General features: G+C 40.8%; 1 protein-coding gene across 4 annotated transcripts in view; it reads right to left on the bottom strand.

Moving 5' to 3' along the window:
• The window catches only part of MTF2 (metal response element binding transcription factor 2), a 58,474-nt gene extending 35,980 nt beyond the window's left edge, over positions 1 to 22,494 (bottom strand). For 2 of the 4 annotated variants that reach the window (XM_011939992.1, XM_011939993.1), the window contains exon 1: positions 22,197 to 22,494. In XM_011939992.1, the coding sequence (XP_011795382.1) occupies positions 22,197 to 22,201 (5 nt within the window). In that variant the 5' untranslated portion in view covers positions 22,202 to 22,494. The remainder of the gene's footprint in view (positions 1 to 22,196) is intronic. The other 2 variants (XM_011939994.1, XM_011939995.1) reach the window with 1 other exon arrangement.
• Between the last annotated feature and the right edge of the window lie 3,669 nt (positions 22,495 to 26,163).

The following is a 26,163-nucleotide window of genomic DNA, read 5'->3' as shown; positions in this document are numbered from 1 at the left end:
TTGCCAGCCGTGATGGCACATGTCTGCAGGATCACTTGGGCTCAGGAGTTCAAGACTGCAGTGAGCTAGAATCACATCACTGCACTCCAGCCTGGGCAACAGAGAGCGACTCGGTTTAAAAAAATAAAAAAAAAAAAAAAAAAAAGGTTAAGATCGTAAATTTTGTTATACGTATTTTACCCCAATAAAAAGATTGGGAGAGAGGGCCCATAGTCACTACCACTGGATCACTGCTAGTGATATATCTTGAAAGAGATTGCCTGGACAAATAAGTTTCTTCCCTTGAGACCCAGTGTTCAAGTCAGTAACTCTTGGTTTACTACCCCACAATAAATAAGACCTTGACTCAAGAACTTGAAAACTGGATGTTTAATTCAAAAAGAGTGTGGCTTAGGGAAAATGGATTAATTCTTCCCAATCCATTCCTCAAATTGCTCTTCTAGTGAACTAAATAAAAAACTATCTGAATTCTTAGTTGCCATCTTTCCCCTGCCCACAATTTCTTCCCTTCCCCAGGAAAAGTAGCAAATATGTGGGTCAATCGCATGTAAAGGATATAATATAACCTAAGAAAAGTGCTATTTTTGGTGAAAACTTTCATACAGATATGGTCAAATTCGTGAGGTCAAACAGGGCCAAAGGCAGGCCCAGGTATAAAGGAAGCAACAGGTAATCTGCTTAAGCTTGGCACTGCATTAAAGCTATGAAGAAGGAATTCTCTTTTATCTCTTGAGACAGGTATGTAAAATGAAGCCTGAAACTGGTTGCCTTCTTTCTGGTTGAGGTTTCCCTGAAAGTAGAATGTCAAAGAGAACAAGGATTGAACCTAAAGGACAGAAAGCATAAAGCAAGCAGCTTAAAGGCCGGCTCTAATCTTACTTCTTAGTTCTAGAAACAATACAAACAGCTGGGCGCTGTGGCTCACGCCTGTAATCCCAGCACTTTGGGAGGCTGAGGCGGGCAGATCACGAGGTCAGGAGATCAAGAACATCCTAGCTAACACACAGTGAAACCCCATCTCTACTAAAAATACAAAAAACTTAGCCAGACATGGTGGCTAAGGCAGGAGAATGGCATGAATCCAGGAGGCAGAGCTTGCCATGAGCCAAGATCATGCCACTGCACTCCAGTGTGGGCAACAGACCGAGACTCTGTCTCAAAAAAAAAATAAAAAATACAAACATAATGCTACATACATGGTTTTTTAGAAAAATAGCAAATATTATAGAAAAAATTAAGGTGAAAATCAATAGTTCCTCACTCCACCACTTCTAATATTCTAGTCTTACTCTCAGAGGCAAGTGGTTTTTTTTTATCTCTTTCAACAATGTCTTCTGAAGGTACCCTCATATTTAAAAATAATGTATTTATACTTCTCTTTTTAAATTGATCGACTTCAAATCTGACTTCTTGTTATTGAAGTTGACAATTCACATCTTACGCCAACTCCTATTTCCTACCTCCCATCCTCTACAAATCTTATTATTTTCACTAAATCAGTAAGTTTACTTATTGTACAATGTGTAAATATTGGTCACTGCAAAGATAAGTGGTATACCCTTATTAAATATTCTTTCTTATTTGCTTTCAATTTTTCCCAAAATTGCTTAATATATCCCTTTGTTGCCTCCTGTTTCAAACTGTCAATGATAATTTCAAATCTTTTTTCCACATGTAACTCCTGCTTCTGAAGCTCTCCATGTTCCTGTGCCAATCTAGAATGACTATCCTCTAAGCCTTGCCCTTGTCATCTTGGAAGATCCCCTTGTCACTCTGATTTCTAGATCCCATATTCTTTCGCTGTAGCAGTGGCTTACAACAGAAGGCTGTATGAACTTTGTATATCTATTTCAATCCCATCCTCACAATTGACCAATACTTTCCCAGATACAGAATTTAATGTTGAAAATGATTTTCCCTCGGAAGTTTGATAATATTCCTCGACTACACTCAGCATTCATAACGAAAAATCTGAAGCCACTCTGACTTTTACTCCTTTATAGGTTACCATTTTTTCCTCAGAAAGTTTCTAGGATCTTCCTTTATCTTTAATGTCTTAAAATTTCATAATGATGTGTCTAGGCATAAGGTCTTCTTTCAATCATCCTGTCCAGCCCTTGGTAAATCCTTTCATTTGTTTTTCTGTTTATCTTACGACTCTCCTTTGATGCAGCAGGCTTTCCTCAACTATTTAGTGGTACTTAGTTGTCCACTGACAGTTAAGATTGAGGTTATATAAACCTACATGGGATCTCTTTACTTGTGATTCAGGATTTGTAGAGAGGTGAGCTTTGCCTTAGTGTGATCAGACAGGGAGGCAACACTTAGACTGATAAACTCTGCCAAAATATGGAGGTCTTTCTTCAGGACCTTATCAATGTAAAAACCCACTCTATATCCTTTACCTGAGGGGCTAGACAACTGGGTATAGGTGGGTAGTGTCTATCTGTTTACGATATAGACAAACATCCCCCCCTTACCATCTGTAAATGTTATCTTCTCATTCCTCACCTTGCTGGAACCCATGGCTCAAAATCAGCAGATACCCTAGTTTTACAACTGGGCAACACTGAGAAGAAACACATTCATTAGAGAACAAAGTTAAAATTTTGAAACCATTACAGTAGGTATTAAGTATCATAAATACTGCAAATAAACTATATTACAAATTATAGACCAACTGACTTGGAATCCCAATTCCTATTTGTAATGGTTCATATGCAAAAATGCAGCCTTCTTACAAACAACCAACATATACACATTTGTCTCCTAACCTACTGACAACTTATATTTGAAAACTGGTATCTCAGTGTATACTTTAATTAATCAGAACATTTTAACCAACCAAAACATCCATACCCCAAATCATTTTATAATAAGAGTCCAGTGAGAGTTAAGGAAAACATGATTATTTTATTTAAACTCAATGGCTCTGGTCATTCAACAAATACACAATGCCTGCTATATGCCAGGTTACTATGCCAGGTGTTAAGAGAGACAAATGTGGAAAGATACATACAGTACATACCACCAAGGAACCTAGCCTTTGTAGAGAAACACGTGTGCACACCAAAAAACTATACGCAGTATAATTCCTATAATGAATAAACATAAGAAGAATAATATCTAATCTGTCCAGGAGCAAAAGGCAAGGACACACAAAACTTCGTCAAGACTTAGCTTTTTAACTACAGACTTAAAGGATGAGTAGTAGTTTCAGAGATGGACCTTAGAGAGGATTTCATAAGCCTGGGGAACATATGTAAAGGCACAAAGTCAAGAGACAACACACACTTTTCTAGGAACAAAACTGCAGTATAACTGCAGCTCAAATTAGAGAGGAAGTGGCATAGATAACACTGAACAAATGAAAAAAGACCATGCTCTAAGAGTAGAGACATTGCCTCTTTGTCTTATTTACGTTACACATCCCCTGCACCTGGTATACACACAGATTCTCAATACTGACTGAATAAACAAACGCTATGCAAAAGAGAGAAAAAGATGGGAACCCAAATAAATCAGCAAAAATCTATTAATAAGAAAAGGGCCAGGCATGGTGGTTCACACCTGTAATCCCAGCACTGTGGGAGGCTGAGGTGGGCAGATCATTTAAGGTCAGGAGCTCAAGACCAGCCTGGACAACAAGGTGAAACCCCGTCACTACTAAAAATACAAAAAGTAACTGGGCATGGGGGCGTGCACCTGTAATCCCAGCTACTCGGGAGGCTGAGGAACAAGAATTGCTTGAACCTGGGAGGCGGAGGTTGCAGTGAGCTGAGATTGCACTGCTGCACTCCTGCCTGGGCAACAGAGTGAGACTCCATCTCGAAAAAACAGAAAGGAAAAACCTGAAATCAGGCCATGAAGAAACTGGAATTTTAAAATATCCCTGGATAGTAGGGTTGTAAATAATCTAGTTTACATACTTTATATTTTCCGAGTTTTTAAAAATAATCATGGCATCACTCTTATAACAATAAATAATTTAAAAGTAAAACAGACAGACATTAAGAATTAACTTTATGTGGTATCGAGAGCAAAGGAGAAATTCAGAACAACTCCCAAGTTTCTAACTTGGGAAATTGGGAGGATGGTATGGGGGAAATTAGGAGGAAAGCAGTAGTGAGTTTAAATCACCTCTTTCATCTAAGAAAGGATGTCTGCTAGGCAAAATATTTACAAAAACTGACCATATACTGATCTATAAAGCAAGTCTGAACAAATTTTAAGCTACAAAATCACACAGCATATATTTTATTACTACAACGCCATTAGATTCCAAAATCAATAAAAAGATAACTTAAATGTTTGGAAACCAAGACCTACACTTTTAGGCCAGGTGCAGTAGCTCAGGCCTGTAATCCCAGCACCTTGGGAGGCCAAGGTGAGCAGATCATTTGAGCTCAGGAGTTTGAGACCAGCCTAGGCAACATGGCAAAACCACATCTCTACAAAAAATTAAGAATTAGCCAGGCATGATGGTGCATGTCTGTAGGCCCAGCTACTCAGGAGGCTGAGGCAGGAGGATCAACTGAGCCCAAGAGATTAAGGCTGCAGTGAGCCATGATCACACCACTGCACTCCAGCGTGGGAAGTTGACCGAGACCCTGTCTCAAAAAAAAAAAAAAAAAGAAAATATACACTTTTAAATAATCCATGGGCCAAAGAAGAAATCATAACAGAAATTAGCAAGTATTCGAAGTTGAACAATAAAAAGCACATATTAAAAACTTGTGGGATGCAGCTAAAGCAGTAGTTAGAGAGGTAAGTCTCAAAATATATCTAATAGAAAAGAAAAAAAAAGTTAATGAATTGAGTAGCTATCTCATGGTGAACGGATAAAAAAGAAAATAAGCCCCCAAAAAGTATAAAAATAAAAGAACAGAAATTAACACAGGGAAAAAAAAAACAACAACAAAAAAGCATACGACAGAACAAATGGCACCAAAAGCTGTTCCTCTGAAAAAACTAATACAATTGGAAAATATTTGGGAAACACTATTCATGAAGTCTAGGAAGCAGTTGGCAATTGAGATCCACAGCTCAGTAGGACTTTGCTGTATTAAGATAGGAGAGTAAAGATATACTTGTTCCTTCTTATGACAAAACAAAGAGAAAAGAAAAATTTAAAACACATTCCATCTTCAACCATACATGTTTCACGTTCACGTTACATGTGAAATTCTAAATCACAATATATGAAGACGGAAGGCAGACGGAAGAATGAATGCTTGTAAAATAAGGAAGACGATTAAACATAAGTGTCAGCTGAAAGAACAATGAGGCATGAGAAGCAAATCCATTGCTCTGCAGAACCTCAAAAGACTAAAGAATTGTTGACACAAGACTCAAAAGACAGAGGTCAAGTGGGAGCATTAAGAATGGAGAAATAGACCAGGTGCAGTGGCTCGCGCCTGCAATCCCAGCACTTTGGGAGGCCAAAGCAGGCGGATCACAAGGTCAGGAGTTTGAGACCAGCCTGGCCAATATGGTGAAATCCCATCTCACTAAAAATACAAGAATTAGCTGGGTGTGGTGACGTGCACCTGTAGTCCCAGGAGGCTGAGGCAGAAGAATTGCTTGAACCCAGGAGGTGGATGTTGCACTGAGCTGAGATCACACCACTGTACTCCAGCCTGGGCGACAGAGCGAGACTCCATCTCAAAAAAAAAGAATGGAGAAATAGGCAGGGTAGTTCACGCCTGTAATCCCAGTCAGTACTTTGGGAGGCCAATGTGGGCGGATCACTTGTGGTCAGTTCGAGACCATCCTGGCCAACATGGTGAACTCCCGTCTCTACTAAAAATACAAAAATTAGCTGGACATAGTAGTGGATTCCTGTAATCCCAGCTACTTGGGAGGCTGAGGCAGGAGAATCACTTGAACCCAGGAGGCAGAGGTTGCACTGGGCCAAGATTGAACCATTGCATTCCAGCCTTGGCAACAAGAGCTAAACTCCATCTCAAAAATAAAACACAATTTAAAAAAATGGAGAAATATGTAGAAGTTGGTGTAAAAGAACACTTAGAAACCAGATGAGGATCACTTGAGGCAAGAAGTTCGCAACCAGCCTGGTCAACAAGGAGACCCCACCACTACAAAAAAAATTTTTTTTAATTACTCAGGCATAGTGGCATGCACCTGTAGTCCCAGTTTCCCAGCTACTCAGAACACTTACGTGGGAGGATCACTTGAGCCCAGGAGTTTGAGGCGGCAGTGAGCTATATAATCCAGCCACTCCATTCCAGCCTGGATAACAGAGCAAGACCATGTCTCAAAAAAAAAAAAAAAAAAAAAAGACACTTGGAATCCCCAAGTCACATCTCCTACCCTGTACATCCCATCAGAATATGGAACGTTTATTCTTTCAAGGAATTGAATCAAGGGAAATACAAGGCACAGAGAGGGGAATAGGTAAGGTGCCAGCTGAAAATAGAGGTAAATTTTCTCTATAAATATATTCAAGCCAATAAATGAAAAAGGAAATGAATGTTTTAAATCACCATTTTGCTTGGGAGGCCGAGACGGGCGGATCACAAGGTCAGGAGATCGAGACGATCCTGGCTAACAAGGTGAAACCCCGTCTCTACTAAAAGATACAAAAAAATTAGCCGGGCGAGGTGGCGGGCTCCTGTAGTCCCAGCTACTCGGGAGGCTGAGGCAGGAGAACGGCGTAAACCTGGGAGGCGGAGCTTGCAGCGAGCTGAGATCCGGCCACTGCACTCCAGCCCGGGCGACAGAGCGAGACTCCATCTCAAATAAATAAATAAATAAATAAATCACCATTTTGCAACATCTAATGAATAAACAGATCTATGCACTGAGCATGAGTAACTGCTAAGAGCACAGCAAGAGAAACATTACATGCTTTCTGACGGGACAACACACAGCACATGTGAAATAGTCTTGCCCACCCCACCCCCCAAAAAGGCAAACCTGAACCTGGTAAGCCTCTAGATCTAGACATCAATTTACAGTAAATGCAGAGAAACATGTTCAACTACACAATGGGGATGCAACAGCAAAATACAGGTTAGGAAATGTACATGACAAATGACCTGGTTTCTCCCACAAATAAACTGCACAGAAAAAAAAGAGGCAAGATCTAAGATAGAACCTGTAATTGAAAAAAATCTTAAAACATGTATTTTAAAACTAGCAAAATAAACTATAATCCTCAAAATGCACATATGAATAATAAGACTACAAAGAAAAAATAATCACCATAAAAGTCAGGATGGAGATTATCTGGGAGATGAAAGGGTTGCAATGTGGGTTTCTGCGTTAGCTGGCAATGTTCTATTTTTGACCTTGGGGTGATTACAAAAGTTTTCACCTTATATAACAAAGATAGAAAATACGAGAAAACAGATTGAGAAAATCAGAGGATCAAGCAGAAATATCCACACGTGAAAACAGAAAAACAGTGGAGAAAAAATTATCAAACTAGAAGAAAACATCCCAGTACTGAAAGCCGGAAGTAACCAGATTGAAAAGGCCACAAGTGTCCAGCAAACTGAATAAAAAAGACCTGTTCCAAGAAAAACAAGGATAAAGATACTACACTGAGAAAGAGATAAAAGGGCAACTAACAAGGGACTGAGAATAATAATCATTATAGCAATATTACAAGTCAGAAGACAGTGCAGTATTCACTTAAAAATCTGAGCGAAAAATAAATTCTGGGTGAAAATCAACTTTATAACCAGCCAAATTATCGATCAAGGGACTAAAAAGAGTAAGTAAAGCTGGGCAACAGTGGCACACTCCTGTAGTCCCAGCTACTCCAGAGGCTGAGGCAGGAGGATCACTTGAGCCTAATTCAGGGCTATAGTGTACTATGATCATGACTGTGAATAGCCACTGTACTCCACCCTGGGCAACACAGAGAGACCCTATCTCTAAAATGCATTTTTAAAAAAAGAGAGAGTGTGTGTGTGTGAGTGAAAATTAGAACATTTTCAGCCATATAGTCTTTAAAGATTTATCCCCCAAGCACACTTTATTTGAGCTTAATAAAGCTAAACAGAGGGAGTAAACCAAATAAAAGGCAGGCATGGAATGCAAGGTATGTCACATAGAAGAGAAGAGAAAGGAATTCCCAGGATGATGGTAAAGGAAAGCCCCGACAACTTCCATGCAGCAGGCCTAGAGAACCAGTCCAAATTAGAGCAGAACTCCAGAAGAGCTCCAGGAGGGTATCTCTAAGAAAAATAAATGGCACTGATAAATTATATAACAGATTGACATTGTGGAAAAGTGCACTGTGAGACATTTTGTGGAACAACTGAAGATATATGAAGATTTTAACATTCAAAGAAAACTAGGCAAACTTTGTTTTTTAATGAGGCAATTTTTAAACATAGTTGTATAAGAAAAAAATTTAAATCTAGAAATAACAGCTAACAAGTGTTTGACACTATTCTAAATTCTTTTTTTTTTTTTGAGACAGAGTCTCGCTCTGTCACCCAGACTGGAGTGCAGTGGCATGATGTTGGCTCCAGACTGGAGTGCAGTGGCGTGATGCTGGCTCACTGCAACCTCTGCTTCCCGGGTTCAAGGAATTCTCCTGCCTCAGTCTCCCGGGTAGCTGGGATTACAGGCGTGTGCCACCACGCCCGGCTAATTTTTTGTATTTTTGGTAGAGACGGGGTTTCACCATGTAAGCCAGGATGATCTCGATCTCCTGACCTCGTGATTTGCCCGCCTTGGCCTCCCAAAGTGCTGGGATTACAGGTGTGAGCCACCATACCTGACCTCTAAATTCTTTACAAGCATTAACTAACCCTCACCACTACTTTGTGGTACCATATTCTATGTGGTTCTTCATATGTAAACAATTTTTATAGACTCACAAACGAAAACAGCTTAAAATGTTTTTTTTTTTTTTTTGAGACAGAGTCCGGCTCTGTCGCCCAGGCTGGAGTGCAGTGGCCGGATCTCAGCTCACTGCAAGCTCTGCCTCCCGGGTTTACGCCATTCTCCTGCCTCAGCCTCCCGAGTAGCTGGGACTACAGGCGCCTGCCACCTCGCCCGGCTAGTTTTTTGTATTTTTTTAGTAGAGACGGGGTTTCACCGTGTTAGCCAGGATGGTCTCGATCTCCTGACCTCGTGATCCGCCCGTCTCGGCCTCCCAAAGTGCTGGGATTACAGGTTTGAGCCACCGCGCCCAGCCATAAATGTTTTATATAACTATATTGAAAGAATGAGGAGAGGAGCAATGAGTTTCTTTCTCATCTAACAGTTTATAGAGAAAGTTTTCTCTATAACATGTTAAGAAATACTTTATAGTTTTCTCTGACATGAGACAACAGAAACTCCACACTCCCTTTCCTTAAAACAGCTCAAGAAACAACTGTCTAAAACAGTGGTTCTCAACTCAAGTCCATAAACCAGTACTGATCTACAGCAAAGTAAGAAAAGCAAGAACAATGTATTCAGTATTTAAGTTAGTTGACTTAAAAGACCACCCTGTATTTTGAGGGCATATCCGTCTTATATTCTTAAATGTAAGTATCTTTTATGCAGTAATGGTGGTCACAGTTTAAAACATTTTTTTTTTCTCTCTCTTCTTTTTGAGACGGAGTCTCCCTCTGTTGCCCAGGCTAGAGTGCAGTGGCCAGATCTCAGCTCACTGCAAGCTCCGCCTCCTGGGTTTACACCATTCTCCTGCCTCAGCCTCCCAAGTAGCTGGGACTACAGGCGCCTGCCACCTCACCCGGCTAGTTTTTTGTATTTTTTTAGTAGAGACAGGGTTTCACCGTGTTAGCCAGGATGGTCTCGATCTCCTGACTTCGTGATCCGCTCATCTCGGCCTCCCAAAGTGCTGGGATTACAGGTTAAAACATTCTTACTTTCTAAAATGAAACATTGGCAATCTTGTCAGTACACTATCTCCACCCCACCAAAGAGTTAATGGTTCATGAAAGGTAAGTACAGGAATCTCTGGAAAACTCTTATTTGAATGATGGACAAACAACTCCAGAGGGGCTAAGCACAGTGGCTGTTGCCTATAATCCCAGCACTTTGGGACGCTGAAGTGGGAGGACTGCTTGAGGCCAGAAGTTTGAGAACTAGTCTGGGTAACATGCAAGATCTTGTATTGCCAAGTTTTAAAAATGTTTTAAATACAAAATTAAAAATGCTTTTTTATAAAAGAATCCCAAGGAAAAGAAGTCACCAGAGAAATATAAAGATAACCCAGAGAGTAAAATATTACCAAAAAAACGAGAAAATACAACTAAGTAGTAGTATACCAGATGTATCAGACAGGTTAAGTAAAATGAGTACTAAAAACTGTTTATTGAATATAACAATTCAAATGTCACATATGAGCACTGACTTCAAATGCCAGACTGCTTGGGGTTTAGAAGTGAGGACTATCAGGCTGAGTTTAGCTTATTCTAAAAGTTCAGCTCCTCAAAAAGGTCAAAAAAGTTTTAGGGGCAAAAAAAGTTTGAACATTCATACAAGCTACTGGTTACAAAAATGGAGAAGTTGTTAAAACTAGGAAAAATAACGTAACCAAGAATATTCACATTCCAACAATCCTACTCTCTTACTTTCATAAACTGATGATTAAACCTGAATCTTCTGTGTAAAAGATATATTAAAAGTACAATCAGTCAGGCGCGGTGGCTCATGCCTCTAAGCCCAGCGCTTTGGGAGGCCAAGGCAGGCAGATCACCTTAGGTCAGGAGTTCGAGACCTGCCTGGCCAGCATAGAGAAATCCCCATCTCTACTAAAAATACAAAAATTGGCCAGCCACGGTGGCTCATGCATGTAATCCCAACACTTTGGGAGGCCAAGGCGGGCAGATCACCTGAGGTCAGGAGTTTGAGACCCACCTGGCCAGCATGGAGAAACCCCCACCTCTACTAAAAATATAAAAATTGGCCAGGTATGGTGGCTCACACCTATAATCCCAGCACTTTGGGAGGCCAAGGCGGGAGGATCACAAGGTCAGGAGATGGAGACCATTCTGGCTAACACGGTGAAACCCTGTCTCTACTAAAAACACAAAAAATTAGCCAGGTGTGGTGGCGGGCGACTGTAGTCCCAGCTACTCGGGAGGCTGAGGCAAGAAAACGGCATAAACCCGGGAGGCGGAGCTTGCAGTGAGCCAAGATGGTGCCATCGCACTCCAGCCTGGGGGACAGAGCAAAACTCCATCTCAAAAAAAAAAAAATTAGGCAGGCGTGGTGGTGCACACCTGTGATCCCAGCTACTCTGGAGGCTAAGGCAAGAGAATCGCTTGAACCCGGGAGGCGCAGGTTGCAGTAAGCCAAGATCGCGTCACTGCACTCCAGCCTGGTGAGACTCCATCTTTTTTTTTGAGACAGAGTCTCGCTCTGTCACCCAGGCTGGAGTGCTGTGACCCGATCTCAGCTCACTTCAAGCTCCGCCTCCCGGGTTCACGCCATTCTCCTGCCTCAGCCTCCCGGGTAGCTGGGACTACATGCGCCGCCACCTCGCCCGGCTAGTTTTTTGTATTTTTTACTAGAGACGGGGTTTCACCGTGTTAGCCAGGATGGTCTCCATCTCCTGACCTCGTGATCCGCCCGTCTCGGCCTCCCAAAGTGCTGGGATTACAGGCTTGAGCCACCGCGCCCGGCGACTCCATCTTTAAAACGAAAAAAAAAAAAGTACAATCAAGCTATTAATACTTTGGAGGCTAAGACAGGACTATCGCTTGAGGCTAGGAGTTCAAGACCAGCCTGGGCAATATAACAAGACCCCCCCCACACACATACAATCTCTTAAACAATGAAAAAATTTAGCCAGGCATAGTGGTGAGAGCGTGTACTCCCAACTACTTGGGAGGCTGAAGTGTGACAATAGCCTGGGCCCAGGAGTACAAAAGCTACAGTGATACAGTGAACTTTGAGAGCTGTGATTGCACCACTGCACTCGAGGGGCTCCATCTCTCTCTTTTTTTTTCTTAAGGCAGAATCATTTTCTAGAAATTTACAGTCTAATAACTCCATGTAAACAAGTGGAACATGCATTTTGAATTACAATTGAAAATAAACATTTTGCTCATCACTGGAACTATAAAACATTTCAAGGTATGGCATAAAGTAGGGACTTAAAAATCTCTCTTGAATAAACTAATCAAAGTGTGTATTTATCAATACACATACTAGTAAGTAAATCCTCCATTTATCAAGCAAATATCACTATCCTATAAAAGCACATATTCTATTACACAGAGCCCCAAATTTATTTATGTATTTATCTAGAATTAAAAAGCCAAAAAAGCTCTTACAAATTGTACTTAATTTCACCTCATTTGAAAATTGCAACTAAAAGTAGAGGCAAATTCTCCTCCCTAACCTCAAGTTCAGCCTGAGCCCCCAAGAATTAAAAATAGCTTAACCACCTAACAGGTCAGACAATGAACACAGGTGTTCACAATTTCAGTGAGTGTGGCTTTAGTACTCTTCATGAAATTACAGAAAATATTTTTTAAATATCTTAAAATATATGATAAAACATCAGTTTTATAGAACACCTTTGTATGTTTGTGTTTCTACCAAAAGCATGTATTTCTGTGATCACAAAAATACTTTTATAAACTATAAAAAATACAGATCTTAAGTTTTTTTAAAAAATTCTAAATGAGGTCGGGCATGGTGGCTAATGCCTGTAATCCCAGCACTCCACACTGGTAGGCCAAGGCAGGCAGATCGTTTGAGGTCAGGAGTTCCATACCAGCCTGGCCAATGTGGTGAAACCCCATCTCTACTAAAAAACACAAAAATTAGCCAGGCACATTGGCACACAGCTGTAATCCCAGCTACTTGGGTGGCTGAGACATAAGAACTGCTTGAACCCAGGAGGCAGAGATTGCAGTGAGCTGAGATCGCACCACTGCATTCCCGCCTGAGCGAGAAAGTGAGATTCCATTTCAAAAAAAAAACTGTAAATGACACTGTCAAATATATGAAGTATTTTCAAAATGGCAAATACCAAACATTTAGAAACAGTAATAGATTTCAAAAATATATCTGATTTCTTTTAAAGCCAATATGACAATCAGTAAAATCTTTACATCACAATATCCAAAGCCATCTAAATTATTTGTGCAAAAGGAATCCTTGATATTATCTCACATATACAATGAATAACAAAGAAAGGTTAACTACAGACTTAAAACACCAAAACCAACAAGGCCAGCCGGGCGCGGTGACTCAAGCCTGTAATCCCAGCACTGGGAGGCCGAGATGGGCGGATCACAAGGTCAGGAGATCGAGACCACGAAACCCCGTCTCTACTAAAAAATACAAAAAAATTAGCCGGGCGATGTAGCGGGCGCCTGTAGTCCCAGCTGCTCGGGAGGCTGAGGCAGGAGAATGGCGTGAACCTGGGAGGTGGAGCTTGCAGTGAGCCCAGATCTCGCCACTGCACTCTAGCCTGGGCGACAGACTGAGACTCCATCTCAAAAAAAAAAAAAAAAAAAAACCAACAAGGCCAGTAATACACATGAAAAATACAGAAAAATGTGAATTAAGTACAGGTATATACATTCATGTTCAAGTCCAGAATTTATAAAGTTGATTACATTACACAAAATGAGCCTCCACTAACAATTCAGGCAAGGATGAACTGGAAAGTTCAGCGTTTTCATTTAATCCTGCAGACTCTGGTCCTAAAGCTCTTGCTGCAAGCCACTAACTGTACCCTAGAGTTTTAAAAGTTCCAACTACTACAAAGGAAAATATGAACTGGATCTTTGTTAGGTAGTAGAGTACATGGATCACAAGAGCTTGAAAATATCTTCATCTTACTATACCGCTTAACTTTCTCAAAAGCATTCATATCTAATTTTCTCCTCCCAATAATACCGTTAAATAGGAAGGGAAGATTACTGTTTAACAAATGAAAAATGTGGAACTCAGAAGTAAAATTACTTCCTTAAAGTTGTAAAGAAAGAAAGGTAATGCTTGGCTCTACTATGGTAAACCCCAGTTAAGTGATGCTATTTCTGAGACAAAGTTATTCTAGATATTTGTCACTTTTGGGTCCCAATTACAAACCAAGGTCACATACTGTGGGGAAGGCCAAAAATATTTTCAGACTTAGCAAATAGTGAAATCAGGCCATTCACTGCCATTATCCAGCCTCTTGTCCACAGTATATTTTGCCATTAAGGCCTTTTTATAGGTCTAACTGAAGTCATCTACCAGTGATGAAATGATGCATTTCTACAGATGGTTCAACTTGGTTGTTAAGTGTCCTCAGATACTAATACAAGTTGAGCGTCCCTATTCTAAAAGTCCAAAATCTGAAATGCTTCAAAATCTGAAACTTTTTAAGCATCGACCCCATGTGAAAAACTCCACATCTGACCTCGTGATGGGTTGTAGTCAAACACAAGTGGCACAACACAGTTTATTCAGTGTCCCCAAGGAAAAAATAAGCTGTAGACTAAGCATACAACGCGTATATGAAACATAAATTAATTTTCTGTTTAAACTTGGGTCTCATCCCCAAGACATCTCATTTGTATACGCAAATTCCCAAAATCTGAAAAAGTCTAAAATCCAAAACCCTTCTGGTCCCAAGCATTTCAAATAGGGATATTCAACCTGTAGCTGTCTGTCCAATTTTGACACAAGAAAAAGTTCAAAGACAGCTGACTGTAGTATACATTTTCAAAGCTCTGTATTTGAGTCTCATATAGACAAATACAAAAGGACTTTATAAATAGTTCTTCAAACACCAACAGAACTGGGAAACTAACATAATTACTAGGCTGATAATGCTACAAGTCAAATACAACATATTTGTTTTCTTCTCCCATAGGAATATGTCTTTGCATCTCAAGATTCACCTGGGGCTGTCTATCGATTATTCACAAACCAAGATCTTTCCCACCCAAGGCATTCATACATATTGTACCTACTACCAAAATTGCCCTTCTTCCTCATCTTTTTTTTTTTTGAGACAGACTCTCACTCTGTCACCCAGGCTAGAGTGCAGTGGTGCAATCTTGGCTCACTGCAGCCTCCGCCTCCTGGGTTCAAGTGAACCTCAGCCTCCTGAGTAGCTGGGATTACAGACACGTGCCACCACACCTGGCTAATTTTTTTGTATTTTTAGTAGAGACAGGGTTTCACCACGTTGGCCCAGTTGGTCTCAAACTCCTGGCCTCAAGCAATCTGCCCACCTCAGCCTCTCAAAGTGCTAGGATTACAGGTGTAAGCCAATGAGCCCAGCCCCCTCCTTCATTATTTACATAGCTGATCCTTCCTTCTAAGCATAGTCATGTGCTACACAGTAATATTTTGGTCAAACACAGATTACATATGCAACAGTGGTCCCATAAGATTATAATGAAGCTGAAAAATTTCTACTACTCAGTGACTTTGTAACCACTGTAATGCAATGCTTTACAATGTGTTTGCAGTGACCTTGGTATAAAACAAACCTACTGCACTGCCAGTAGCAGAAAGTCTTGTGCATATACTCATTAGGTACAATACACAATATTAATAACAAACGACTATGTTACTGGTTTATGTATATGCTATTTAGTTGTCCCTCAGTATCCACAAGGCACTGGTGAGAGAACCTCCTGAGGATACCAAAATCCACAGATACTCAAGTTTTGCAGTATGACCCATAGAACCTATGAACGCTAAAAGTTGGCCCTGGCTAGGCCCAGTGACTCATGCCTGTAATCCCAGCACCTAAGGAGGCCAAGGCAGGACGACTGTTTGAGGCCAGGAGTCCAAGACTAGCATAGGCAACAAACCAAGACTCCGTTGCTACAGAATATTTTAAAAATTAGCCAGGTGTGGTGGCAGGCACCTGTAGTCCTAGCTACGCAGGAGGCTGAGGTGAAAGGATCACTTGAGCCTGGGAGTGTGAGGGTACAGTGAGCTATGATCATGCCACTGCACTCCAGGCTGGGCAAGAGAGAGACCCTGTCTCTTTTAATGAAGAAAAAAACAAAAAGGCCAGGTGTGGTGGCTCACCCCTATAATCCCAGCACTTTGGGAGGCCAAGGCAGGCGGATCACGAGGTCAGGAGATCAAGACCATCCTGGTCAACATGGTGAAACCCCGTCTCTACTAAAAAATACAAAAAAATTAGCCAGGCATGGTGTCAGGCACCTGTAGTCCCAATTACTCAGGAGACTGAGGCAGGACAATGGCACGAACCCGGGAGGCAGAGCTTGCAGTGATCTGAGATGGCACCACTGCCTGGACTCCATCTCAAAAAAAAAAGGGAAAAAAGAAAAAAGAAAGGTAATGTCATTAGGATCCATAACTATATTATAATGACAATGCTTTGAAATTTTAAAAGTATTTTTAGTACTAGATAAGTGCTTCACAAACTACCCTTCTATCTCCCTGATTATGGGAGAATTCTTTAACTGCTATCAAAAAATCCTCAGAAATGAGAATCAATAGAGGGGTTCAAGTACCGATAAGAACTTTAAATTAAATGAAGACAGGAGAAAGTGATGCTTTATCTTATCAAGGAAAATGGTTTACTTTGTTTCTATATGTTCAAAGTATTTATTTTTAATACTTACATTTTTAGAGACAGGGCCTTGCTTTGTCACCCAGGCTGGAGTGCAGTGGCACATCATAGCTCTCATAGTTCACTGCAGTCTCAAACTCCTGGGATCAAGCAATCCTCCTACCCAATCCTCCTGCCTCAGCCTCCTGAGTAGCTGGGACTACCGTGCCTGGCTCAGGAATAATTTAACAGAAGAAATTCAAGAACTGTACAATGAAAACTACATAAAGTCAGAGAAAGAAATTAAATAAGATCTATGTAACTGGAAAGGCATCCCATGTTCATAGATGTTAATAATATTAAAATGACAAGTCTTCCCAAATCAACCTATAGATTCAATACAATACCTACCAAAATCCCAGCTGCGTTTTTTGCACAGACTCACAGATTAATCCTAAAATTTACATGGAAAAGTGAAAGGAACCCAGAACAGCCAAATTGTTTCTAAAAAAGAAAAAACTTGAGGACTCACACGTCCCAATTTCAAAACTTATTATGAAGTAATGGTAATTAAAATGTTATGGTACAGTCCTAAGTACAAACACATAAATCAGTGGAATAAAACTGTGATCCAGGAACAAACTTTTACATGTATGGTTAATTTATTTTTGACAAGATTGTCAAACACAAGTCAATGATGAAAGAATTAGTTTTTTTAACAAATGGTACTAGAAAACTGGTATCCACATGCAAAACACTGAAGTTGGACCCCTACCTCACACCATATATAAAAAATTAACTCAAAATAGATGACAGACCTAAATGTAAAAGCAAAAACTATAAAGCTCTTTAGATATGGCATCAAAAGCATAAGCAAAAAAAAAAAAAAGGAATAAATTGAACTTTTAGCAAAATTAAAAACATTTGTGCTTAAAAGGACACCATCAAGAAAGTGAAAAGACAATCCACAGGATGGAAAAAAAAAAGTCTGCAAATCATATCTGATAAAAGACTTGTATCGAAAATATATGAAAAACTCTTACAACTCAAGAATAAAAAAGACAGCCCCATTTTTTAAATGAGTAAAAGACTTAAATAGACAGTTCTCCAAAGGTATACAAATGGCCAACAAGCACATGGAAAGATCTTCAATATAATTAGCCATAAGTGAAATGCAAATCAAAACCACAATGAAATACCAATTCAAACCCTAGAATGGTTATAATCAAAAGACAGACTATAACAAGTATCAGTGAGGATGTGGATAAACTGGTGAGATAATCACTCACCAGATAATCGCTTGTGAGATTGCAGAATGGTGCAGTCTCTTTGAAAAACAGTTTGGCAGGCCGGGCGCGGTGGCTCATGCCTGTAATCCCAGCACTTTGGGAGGCCGAGACGGGCGGATCACGAGGTCAGGAGATCGAGACCATCCTGGCTAACACGGTGAAACCCCTTCTCTACTAAAAAATACAAAAAACTAGCCGGGCGAGGTGGCGGGCGCCTGTAGTCCCAGCTACTCCGCGAGGCTGAGGCAGGAGAATGGCGTGAACCCGGGAGGCGGAACTTGCAGTGAGCTGAGATCCGGCCACTGCACTCCAGCCTGGGGGACAGAGCGAAACTCCGCCTCAAAAAAAAAAAAAAAAAAAAAAAAAAAAAAAAAAAAAAAAAGTTTGGCAGTTGGCAGTTCCTCAAAACATTAATCCAAGTTATCATCTGACCCAGCAATTTCACTCCTAGATATGTGTACCCAAGAGAAACGAAAACATGTTCACCCAAACCTTATACATGAATGATCACTGAAGCATTACTTATAAAAGTCAAAATGTGGGAACAACCCAAATGTCCATCAACTGATGAGAGGCAAAAAAAAAAGGTATATTCATATAATGAAATATCATTTGGCCCTAAAAATATATGAAGTGACTATAAATGCTACAACATGGCTGTACCTTGAAAACATTAACGATATAGTTTGGATTTTGTGTTCCTGCCCAATCTCCTGTCAAACTGTAATCCCCAACTGGAGGAAGGCCCTGGTGGGAAATGACTGGATCATGCAGGCAGATTTCCCCCCCTGCTGTTCTCATGATACTGAGTTCTCTGGTTGTTTAAAAGTGTGTGGCACTGCCCCCATCTAATCCTCCTGCTCTGGCCACTTCAAGAGGGCCACTCCGAGGGGAAGTTTCCTGAGGCCTCCCCAGTCATGCTTCCTGTATAGCCTGTGGAACTGTAAGCCAGACAAAATTATTTTCTTTATAAATTACCCAGTCTCAGGTATTTCTTCATAGCAGTGCAAGAATGGACTAACACAGTTATGCTAAGTGAAGGAAGCCAGACATAAAAGGCCACATATTGTACTACCTCCATTTATATGAAATGTCCAGAACAGGCAAATCTATAGACACAGAAAGTAGATTAGTGGTTGCCAGAAGACAGGGGAGGGGTGAAGGGGAGTGACTGTTAATGGATTAAGATTTTCTTTTTGGGGTGATGAAAATGTTCTGAAATTAGGTAGTGGTGATGGTTGCACATTTGAGTATACTAAAAAAACCACTCAACTGTACACTTTCAAAGGTTGCATGTCAATTATGTACATATAACTATAGTATATAAATTATATCTCAATAAAACTTATTTAAAAACTGTACAGTTAAGATTTGTGCATTTCAATATACACTTTACCTAAAAATAAAACTTTAAAAAATAATAAAAACAATGGGCTGGGCGCAGTGGCTCAATCCCAACACTTTGGGAGGCCACAGCAGGAGGATTGCTTGAGGCCAGAAGTTCATGACCCGCCTGGGCAACACGGTAAGATCCCGTCTCTACAAAAAAAATTAAAAATTTAAAAATTAGCCAGGTGTGGTGGTATGCACCTGTAGTCCTAACTACTTGGCAGGCTAAGGCAGGAGGATCACTTCAGCCCAGGAGTTTGAGGCTGCAGTGAGTTATGATAGCACCACTTCCCTCCAGCCTGGGTGACAGAGGAAGACCCTGTCTCTTTTTACAAAAAAAAAAAAAAAAGAATGGATACATAAAAGTTCATTATTCTATTCTGCTCACTTTGTATTATGTTTGAAATATTCCTTAAGTTTTTTTTAACCTAAGTGTAAAAACAAAGTAATTTTTTTAAACAAAACATTCCTAATATCCATCTTTTGTTGTTTTTTGACACAGGAATCAGAATCTTGTATTTTAAAAAGACTAGAGAGGTCACTATCTTTCATTATTCTATTGCAATGTTATATGAAAACAGAAATACGACAGAAGACATGGTATGTGGTAAAAATGAATACTTCATCTTAAATGTACAAAAAGAATCTGAACTTTCTCAGTTCTACGGCAGTTCCTCATCCTTGGATTCCTGTGGTTTCCATGGTTAATGAAAGCAACAATCTCTCACTACATGGATGCAATAACCGGTAATACTGCACTGTCCATTACAATAGCACTGCTACATATGGCCATTTAAATTTTAGTTTTAATGAATTAAATTATAAATTCAGTTCTTAGTCTCACTAGTTAACATTTCTAGTGTTCAATACTCACATGTGGCTACTGGCTACTGTACTGGATACGGCAGATATAGAACACTGCCATCACTGGAGAAATTTCTACCAGATAGCACTCTAATACCTAAGAAATATCCACAGGGAAACTTTTACATTCCAATTTAGGATTGTTATACTGGATTTCACAGCAATAAACAAATTTTCCTGAAGAACAGGGAAAACAAAGTACAAACATATTAGCCATCAAAGATCGTTCATGAAAGTGTAGACTAACTAAAAAAGCAGTTAAGTTTTACTTTCAGAACCATCAAGCTACAGATGTTGGTCACGGCAACTCCTCAGTTTCCTCAAGTCAGATGTAAAGATTATGCTGAAAAATGATTAAAGCAAATTATCCTTAAAAGATCCCACAAAAAGGAATATTTATAATCCATCAAATCAAAGAGTTAATGACCTACAGTAAAATACACAGAATAAAATGTCTTTCCTAACAGAGCTTTGAGGAAACGGGGATAATTTAAAGAACTATTAAATATAATTGTGTCATCTAGAAAAAAGGCTTAACAAGATGATTTCTGTACAACTAGTTCTAAAACTGTGTGTGCATTCCATCCTGATAGTCACACATTTCCGTTAATACCCACTAACATTATAAATGTAGTATCAGGAAGCAGGTGCGTTCTTAATTCAAATACTTGGAACAGTTTTAGCACTTTAAAAAACTGCAGGTGAACTAATTTTAAAATGTGAATTCAAATACATTTTTATATTTAGGAATCTGAAAAAATAACCGTCATTTTGTATTCCCTCTCAAGTTATAACTAAACTATCGGGCACTTAAAGCCATCAGTCTAAACAACTCCCTTTAAAGCACTTTCAAACCTTAAAAAGGTTATTATGAATTTAATTACACTTTATCCACATTAACTACTTCTACATTCAACTATCTTTGAAATTTACTGACAAAAAAAAAAAAAAGGAATTCCCAAGAGAGAACGAAACCATTGAAATTGAAACCACCTTGTAGGCTAGGTATACAGCAGGGTCACATGGAATCGACCTGAAGGAGAAAGTAACTACTATTACCACCGGAGGTTCTGGAGTCAAATTAAATCAGGTACTATTTACATATTTCTAGCTCTGTACTGACCTCACATGGTGCTTTCCTATGTATTACACACAGGCCTAGCTAGGTTTTCACATTTAAGTTAGTGTTACATGGTCTCTATCTTTAACCAAAGTTCAATGTTTTAAAGAATAGAGTAACATTCCACAAGCCTTTTCCCATTGTTCACAAACCCTTGCTGTTCGTCAGATCACCCCGATAAATCCATCTGTTCCCTCTAATTGCTTCCAAAGAAAAATTCAAGCAACCAAGGACACCAGATTGTAAAACACAGTCAGAGTTAGAGTTCTGGCACTACCGAAATATGTTAACAAATCTTGGCAAATTAGTTAAAATTCCTTAAGCCGTAATTACCTCAGTTGTAAAAATGAATACAATACAAATCTACATCCTAGATGTAGATTGTATGAGTTAGGTTTAATTAAACACAAGAAAGGCCTCAGATTTTTGGTGAGTTCCAAATATAAGGTACCCAGCTCTCCCCTATCTCACTTTCCCTCCCATCTCTTCCCTTTAAGCTTTCAGGTTGTGCTTCCAACCTCCACTTCATGTGTTCCCCTTATCCTTACCAGCACCTACACTCGACTCCCTTTACTCCAATTCCATCACCCTCCGATTCCAAGCTGCTACTTCCCTTTGCGCACTGCTAAGGTCCCAGGCAGCCCTCCACTCTGCTCCCCACATTTCCCTCAGCCCCCATTTCCCAACGGCTCCTCCTCTCGGCTCCCCACTCCCTCGTCACCAGGTTCATCCTGCCCCTCCAATCGTCTCCCGCCCCCAGGTTCCTTCCTGCCCTCCAAACACAGCTTCCCCGTCTCAACGTTTCATCTTCCTCCAACAGACTCCCCCAACGACCTACTCGCTCCTTTAGTCCCTATTTTCTCCAACACTCAACTGACTACTTCTCTTCATCCATTCTTTTCAATATACACAAAAATGCAAAGGCACCCACATACAAGAGCCCCCACCCCCACCTTGGTCCTCCATCTTTCCCTTTTATACATGCTTCCTTTCTTCCTCCTTCTCCCCCACCCCCATCTCCTCCGGAAGAGTCTGTTCCCAGGCCAAGGTCTCTCACCTCATTCGGTCACTTCAGTGGTGCCAACCGCTTCATACAGGAAAAAACAACCAATCCGTCCCCGTGGGCGCTTCCCCTGCGAGTCCGAGCACTTACTGGGCACCTGCCCCACCGGGTACCCGGCACATATGCACGCACAAACCGAGGTCTTTGGAGACGAGGGTTGGGGGTAGAATGAGCTTTCTTACACCGGCCTCAAATACAGCCCACTTCAATACAGCCCCTCGCCATTTTGGTTTCCCGCGGACTGCCGGTGCATTCTGGGAGCGCGGAGCGACTCCGGTGCCGAATGGCAGCTCTCCAGAGCCGCTGGGGGGGCAGGGACTGCGCGGCGAGCGCGGAGGAACACCGCGTCCTGCGTCCCCGGCTGGGGCTGAACAAAGAAGGACTCTTTAACGTTGCAGTGAGGCTCAGTCCTTCCGCCGCCGGGGCTAACACAATAGTGAGTGCTGTGCTTCTGGTCGTCGGCTGGCTGGGTCTGTTATACCGGCAAGGGTCGTGTGCGACCTTCGGTGTGCGTGGTTGTGACGGTGCTCTGTGCATCTTGCTGGGCCGATTTCTTTTCCCTGGAGAAAATCTTAACTGAAGCACGTTTCCTCTACCTTCATCCTGAGGCCTGCTGTTAGAATTTCCTTCAGCGGGGAGAAGACCCAAGATGTCGAGATTGAATTTTATTCAGCGATTCACTGTCCAGTCCCAAACTCCTTATCAGGAGCTGCTTTTATGAAAGACTTTCAGACGATTTTTTCCTAACGATGAAAGGTTGTTTTCTGTTTACCCGCTTTGCAGTCCTTCCTAGTTGTAATGAAATCTGAGACTAGTCCCCTGTAAAATGGTTTAAGAAAACAATTGTTTATTAGTGCAGACCCTTAGCCTGCCCAGATTCTGCTGCCTACAGGGGTCCCAACTGACAAGCTGTGAAATTGTATGCTTGCCTCTTTAACTTACACCTAGATACAACCCAGCTCCTCTTAGTAGCCACGTGTGGAATCTTTCTTTATAACTTCGTCAAAATATTTTTAAAACCATTTTATATTTTTGTCTCATATTATGTCACAGGGATGGTGGACACCGTATTTTTTCTGTCTGAAAAAGTACCTCTTGTGGTCTAAGCTCATTTGGCTCATACTTCAAAAGGGGTTCCCTCAGCCTGTGATCTCAGAATTTGGCAAATAAGCATATTCATTTTACCCAATACCGTTCAATACTTTAAATATTGTGGTCGAACCCTTCCACTCCTCTGCTTCTCCTGAATAATAGTCCTAACCTTTTAAGTCTATCTTCTTACTGTGCCCTCATTGTATCTACTTACCTACTACCTTTCAGGTTTCACTTTATTTCAATTTTGATCATCGTCTCTCATAAATTCGTCTTAAGTGACCTTCATATGTTGGCTGAGGAAAATTTTGACTTAAAAAAAGTAAGATGCAGCCGGGCGCGGTGGCTCATGCCTGTAATCCCAGCACTTTGGGAGGCCTAGATGGGCAGATCATCTGAGGTCGGGAATTCGAGACCAACCTGACCGACATGGAGAAACCCTGTCTCTACTAAAAATACAAAATTGGCCAGGTGTGGTGGCACATGCCTGTAATCCCAGCTACTCGGGAGGCTGAGGCAGGAGAATCGCTTGAACCCGGTAGGCGGAAGTTGCGGTGAGCCGAGATCGTGCCATGGCACTCCAGCCTAGACAACAAGAGCAAAAACTCCATCTCAAAGAAAAAAAGTAGATGTATTCCCATTCAGGAGCGTGGCATTAAGGTAAATAAATAAAAAAAAATTAAAAAGTAGATGCATTCCAAAAATTAATAAAGATATTGCACAAACAGATGTATTTGCTATGCAGCTAAGCCTAATCATAGAACACCTGTTTTGGAGAACGTTTGGTCTCAGTTTTCCTCAACTTTCTGTAAAGTGGTCAACAAGCCTCAACTTCAGAATCTTCAGTGATTCAATACTTCAGAGGCATTCATTTCCACCTCAGAAACTCTAATAATTTAGGCTCTTTGGCTACACAAAAGTATTCTAATCCCTTATACATTAGAGAAGTCAATTATGCCTCTATCGAAAAAAAGTTTATTTTTCTGTGCAAACGTGTGAGTGCAGAGGTGTAAGCAAACATTTTAAGGAAACCAAGTGTTCAGAGATGTAAGGACACTTAGGGAGTCACAGTCAATATAGAGAATACCTGTCAGCCAGCCACCAGCAGCTCACTCCTGTAATCCCAGTACTTTGAAAGGCCAAGGTAGAAGGACCACTTGAGCTGGGGAGTTCAAGACCAGTCTGCAGTCTGAGCAACATAGTGAGACCCTGTCTCTACAAAAAATTTAAAAATTAGCTGGGCCCCTGCCTGTAGTCCCAGCTATTCAGGAGGCTGAGGTAGTAGGATTACTTGAGCCCAGAAAATCTAGGCTGCTGCCCTCCAGCCTGGGCGACACTGAGACTGCCAAAAAAAAACCTGCTGTAATTGTGGTTCCTCAGAAATATAAAGCAAAGTGAACTCTGGTAAGAGTAAACTGTACTCTTTATTGTTGTATGTATTTCTGTGATCATCCTTATGGTCATTCACAAGTATTCTGGTTTCCCTCTCTGTTGGACACAGTAAAATTGCACTTTGTGGCCGGGCACGGTGGCCACACTTGTAATCCCAGCACTTTGGGAGGCCAAGGCAGGGAGATCACTTGAGGTCAGGAATTCCAGACTAGCGTGGCCAACATGGCAAAACTCCGTCTCTACTAAAAATACAAAAATTAGCTGGGCGTGGTGGTGCACGCCTGTAATCCCAGCTCTTCGGGAAGCTGAGGCAGAGAATCACTTGAACCCAGGAGGCAGAGGTTGCAGTGAGCCAAGATTGCACCACTGCACTCCAACCTAGGCGACAGAGGGAGACTCTGTCTCAAAGAAAAAAGAAAAACAAATTGCACTCTCTTGCACCCCTGAAGTTAATTGCTTTGACCAATAAAATGGGTGACATGTATCCCTTTAAGAAGCAGAGGCACGTCTCCCTCCCCCATGCTGTGGTAATCATGGAAGCTTGTGTTGAGATAGAATGTCTGTCGCTTTCAGTTCCTAAATGTCTACAATAAGCAGTGACTAGAATTGTGCAATCATCACCACAATCCGCTTTTAAAACATTTCCATCACCCCCCAGAAATTCATTATGCCCGTTTGCAGTCAACCCTCCTTCCAAGCCCTAGGCAATCTGCTATCTGCTTTCCGACAATTTCATATAAATGATTTCATACAGTAAGTAGTCTTTTGCATCTGGCTTCTTTCACTCAAAATGATATTTTTTAGGTTCATCTACATTGTACCAGTCAGTAGTTCTTTCTTTTTATTGCTAAATAGACTCCATTTGAATGAATGTACTAATTTTGTTTATCCATTCGCCAGTTGAAGGACATTTAGGTTGTTTTCAATCTGGGGCTATTATGAATAAGACTGCTATGAACATTTCTGTGCAAGTCTTTGTGTGGACATTCATTTTTTATTTTTCTTGAGTAGATCCCTAGAAGTGGAATTACAGAGTTGTATGATAAGTTTATGTTTAACTTTTTAAGATACTGCCAAACAGTTTTCCAAAGTATAAGCAATATGTAAGCCTTCCAGTTTCCCGATATCCTCACTGATACTTGTTGTCTATCTTTCTGATTTCACTCATAACAGTAGGGATTGCTAGGCATGATGGCTCACACCTGTGATCCCAGCACTTTGGGAGGCCAGGGCTGGAGGATTGCTCGAGCCCAGAAGTTTGAGACGAGCCAGGGCAATACAGTGAAACCTCATCTCTAAAATAATTGTATATATATATACACACACATATATATATACACACACACACATATATATACACATATATATACACACACACACACATATATATATATATATTGAGATGGAGTCTCTCTCTGTCGCCCAGGCTGGAGTGCAGTGGCGCAATCTTGGCTTACTACAACCTCTGCCTCCTGGG

Source organism: Colobus angolensis, unplaced genomic scaffold (genome assembly GCF_000951035.1).
Source record: "Colobus angolensis palliatus isolate OR3802 unplaced genomic scaffold, Cang.pa_1.0 Scaffold186, whole genome shotgun sequence".
Classification (NCBI taxonomy): domain Eukaryota; kingdom Metazoa; phylum Chordata; class Mammalia; order Primates; family Cercopithecidae; genus Colobus; species Colobus angolensis.
This window is presented reverse-complemented; position numbering and strand designations above follow the sequence as displayed.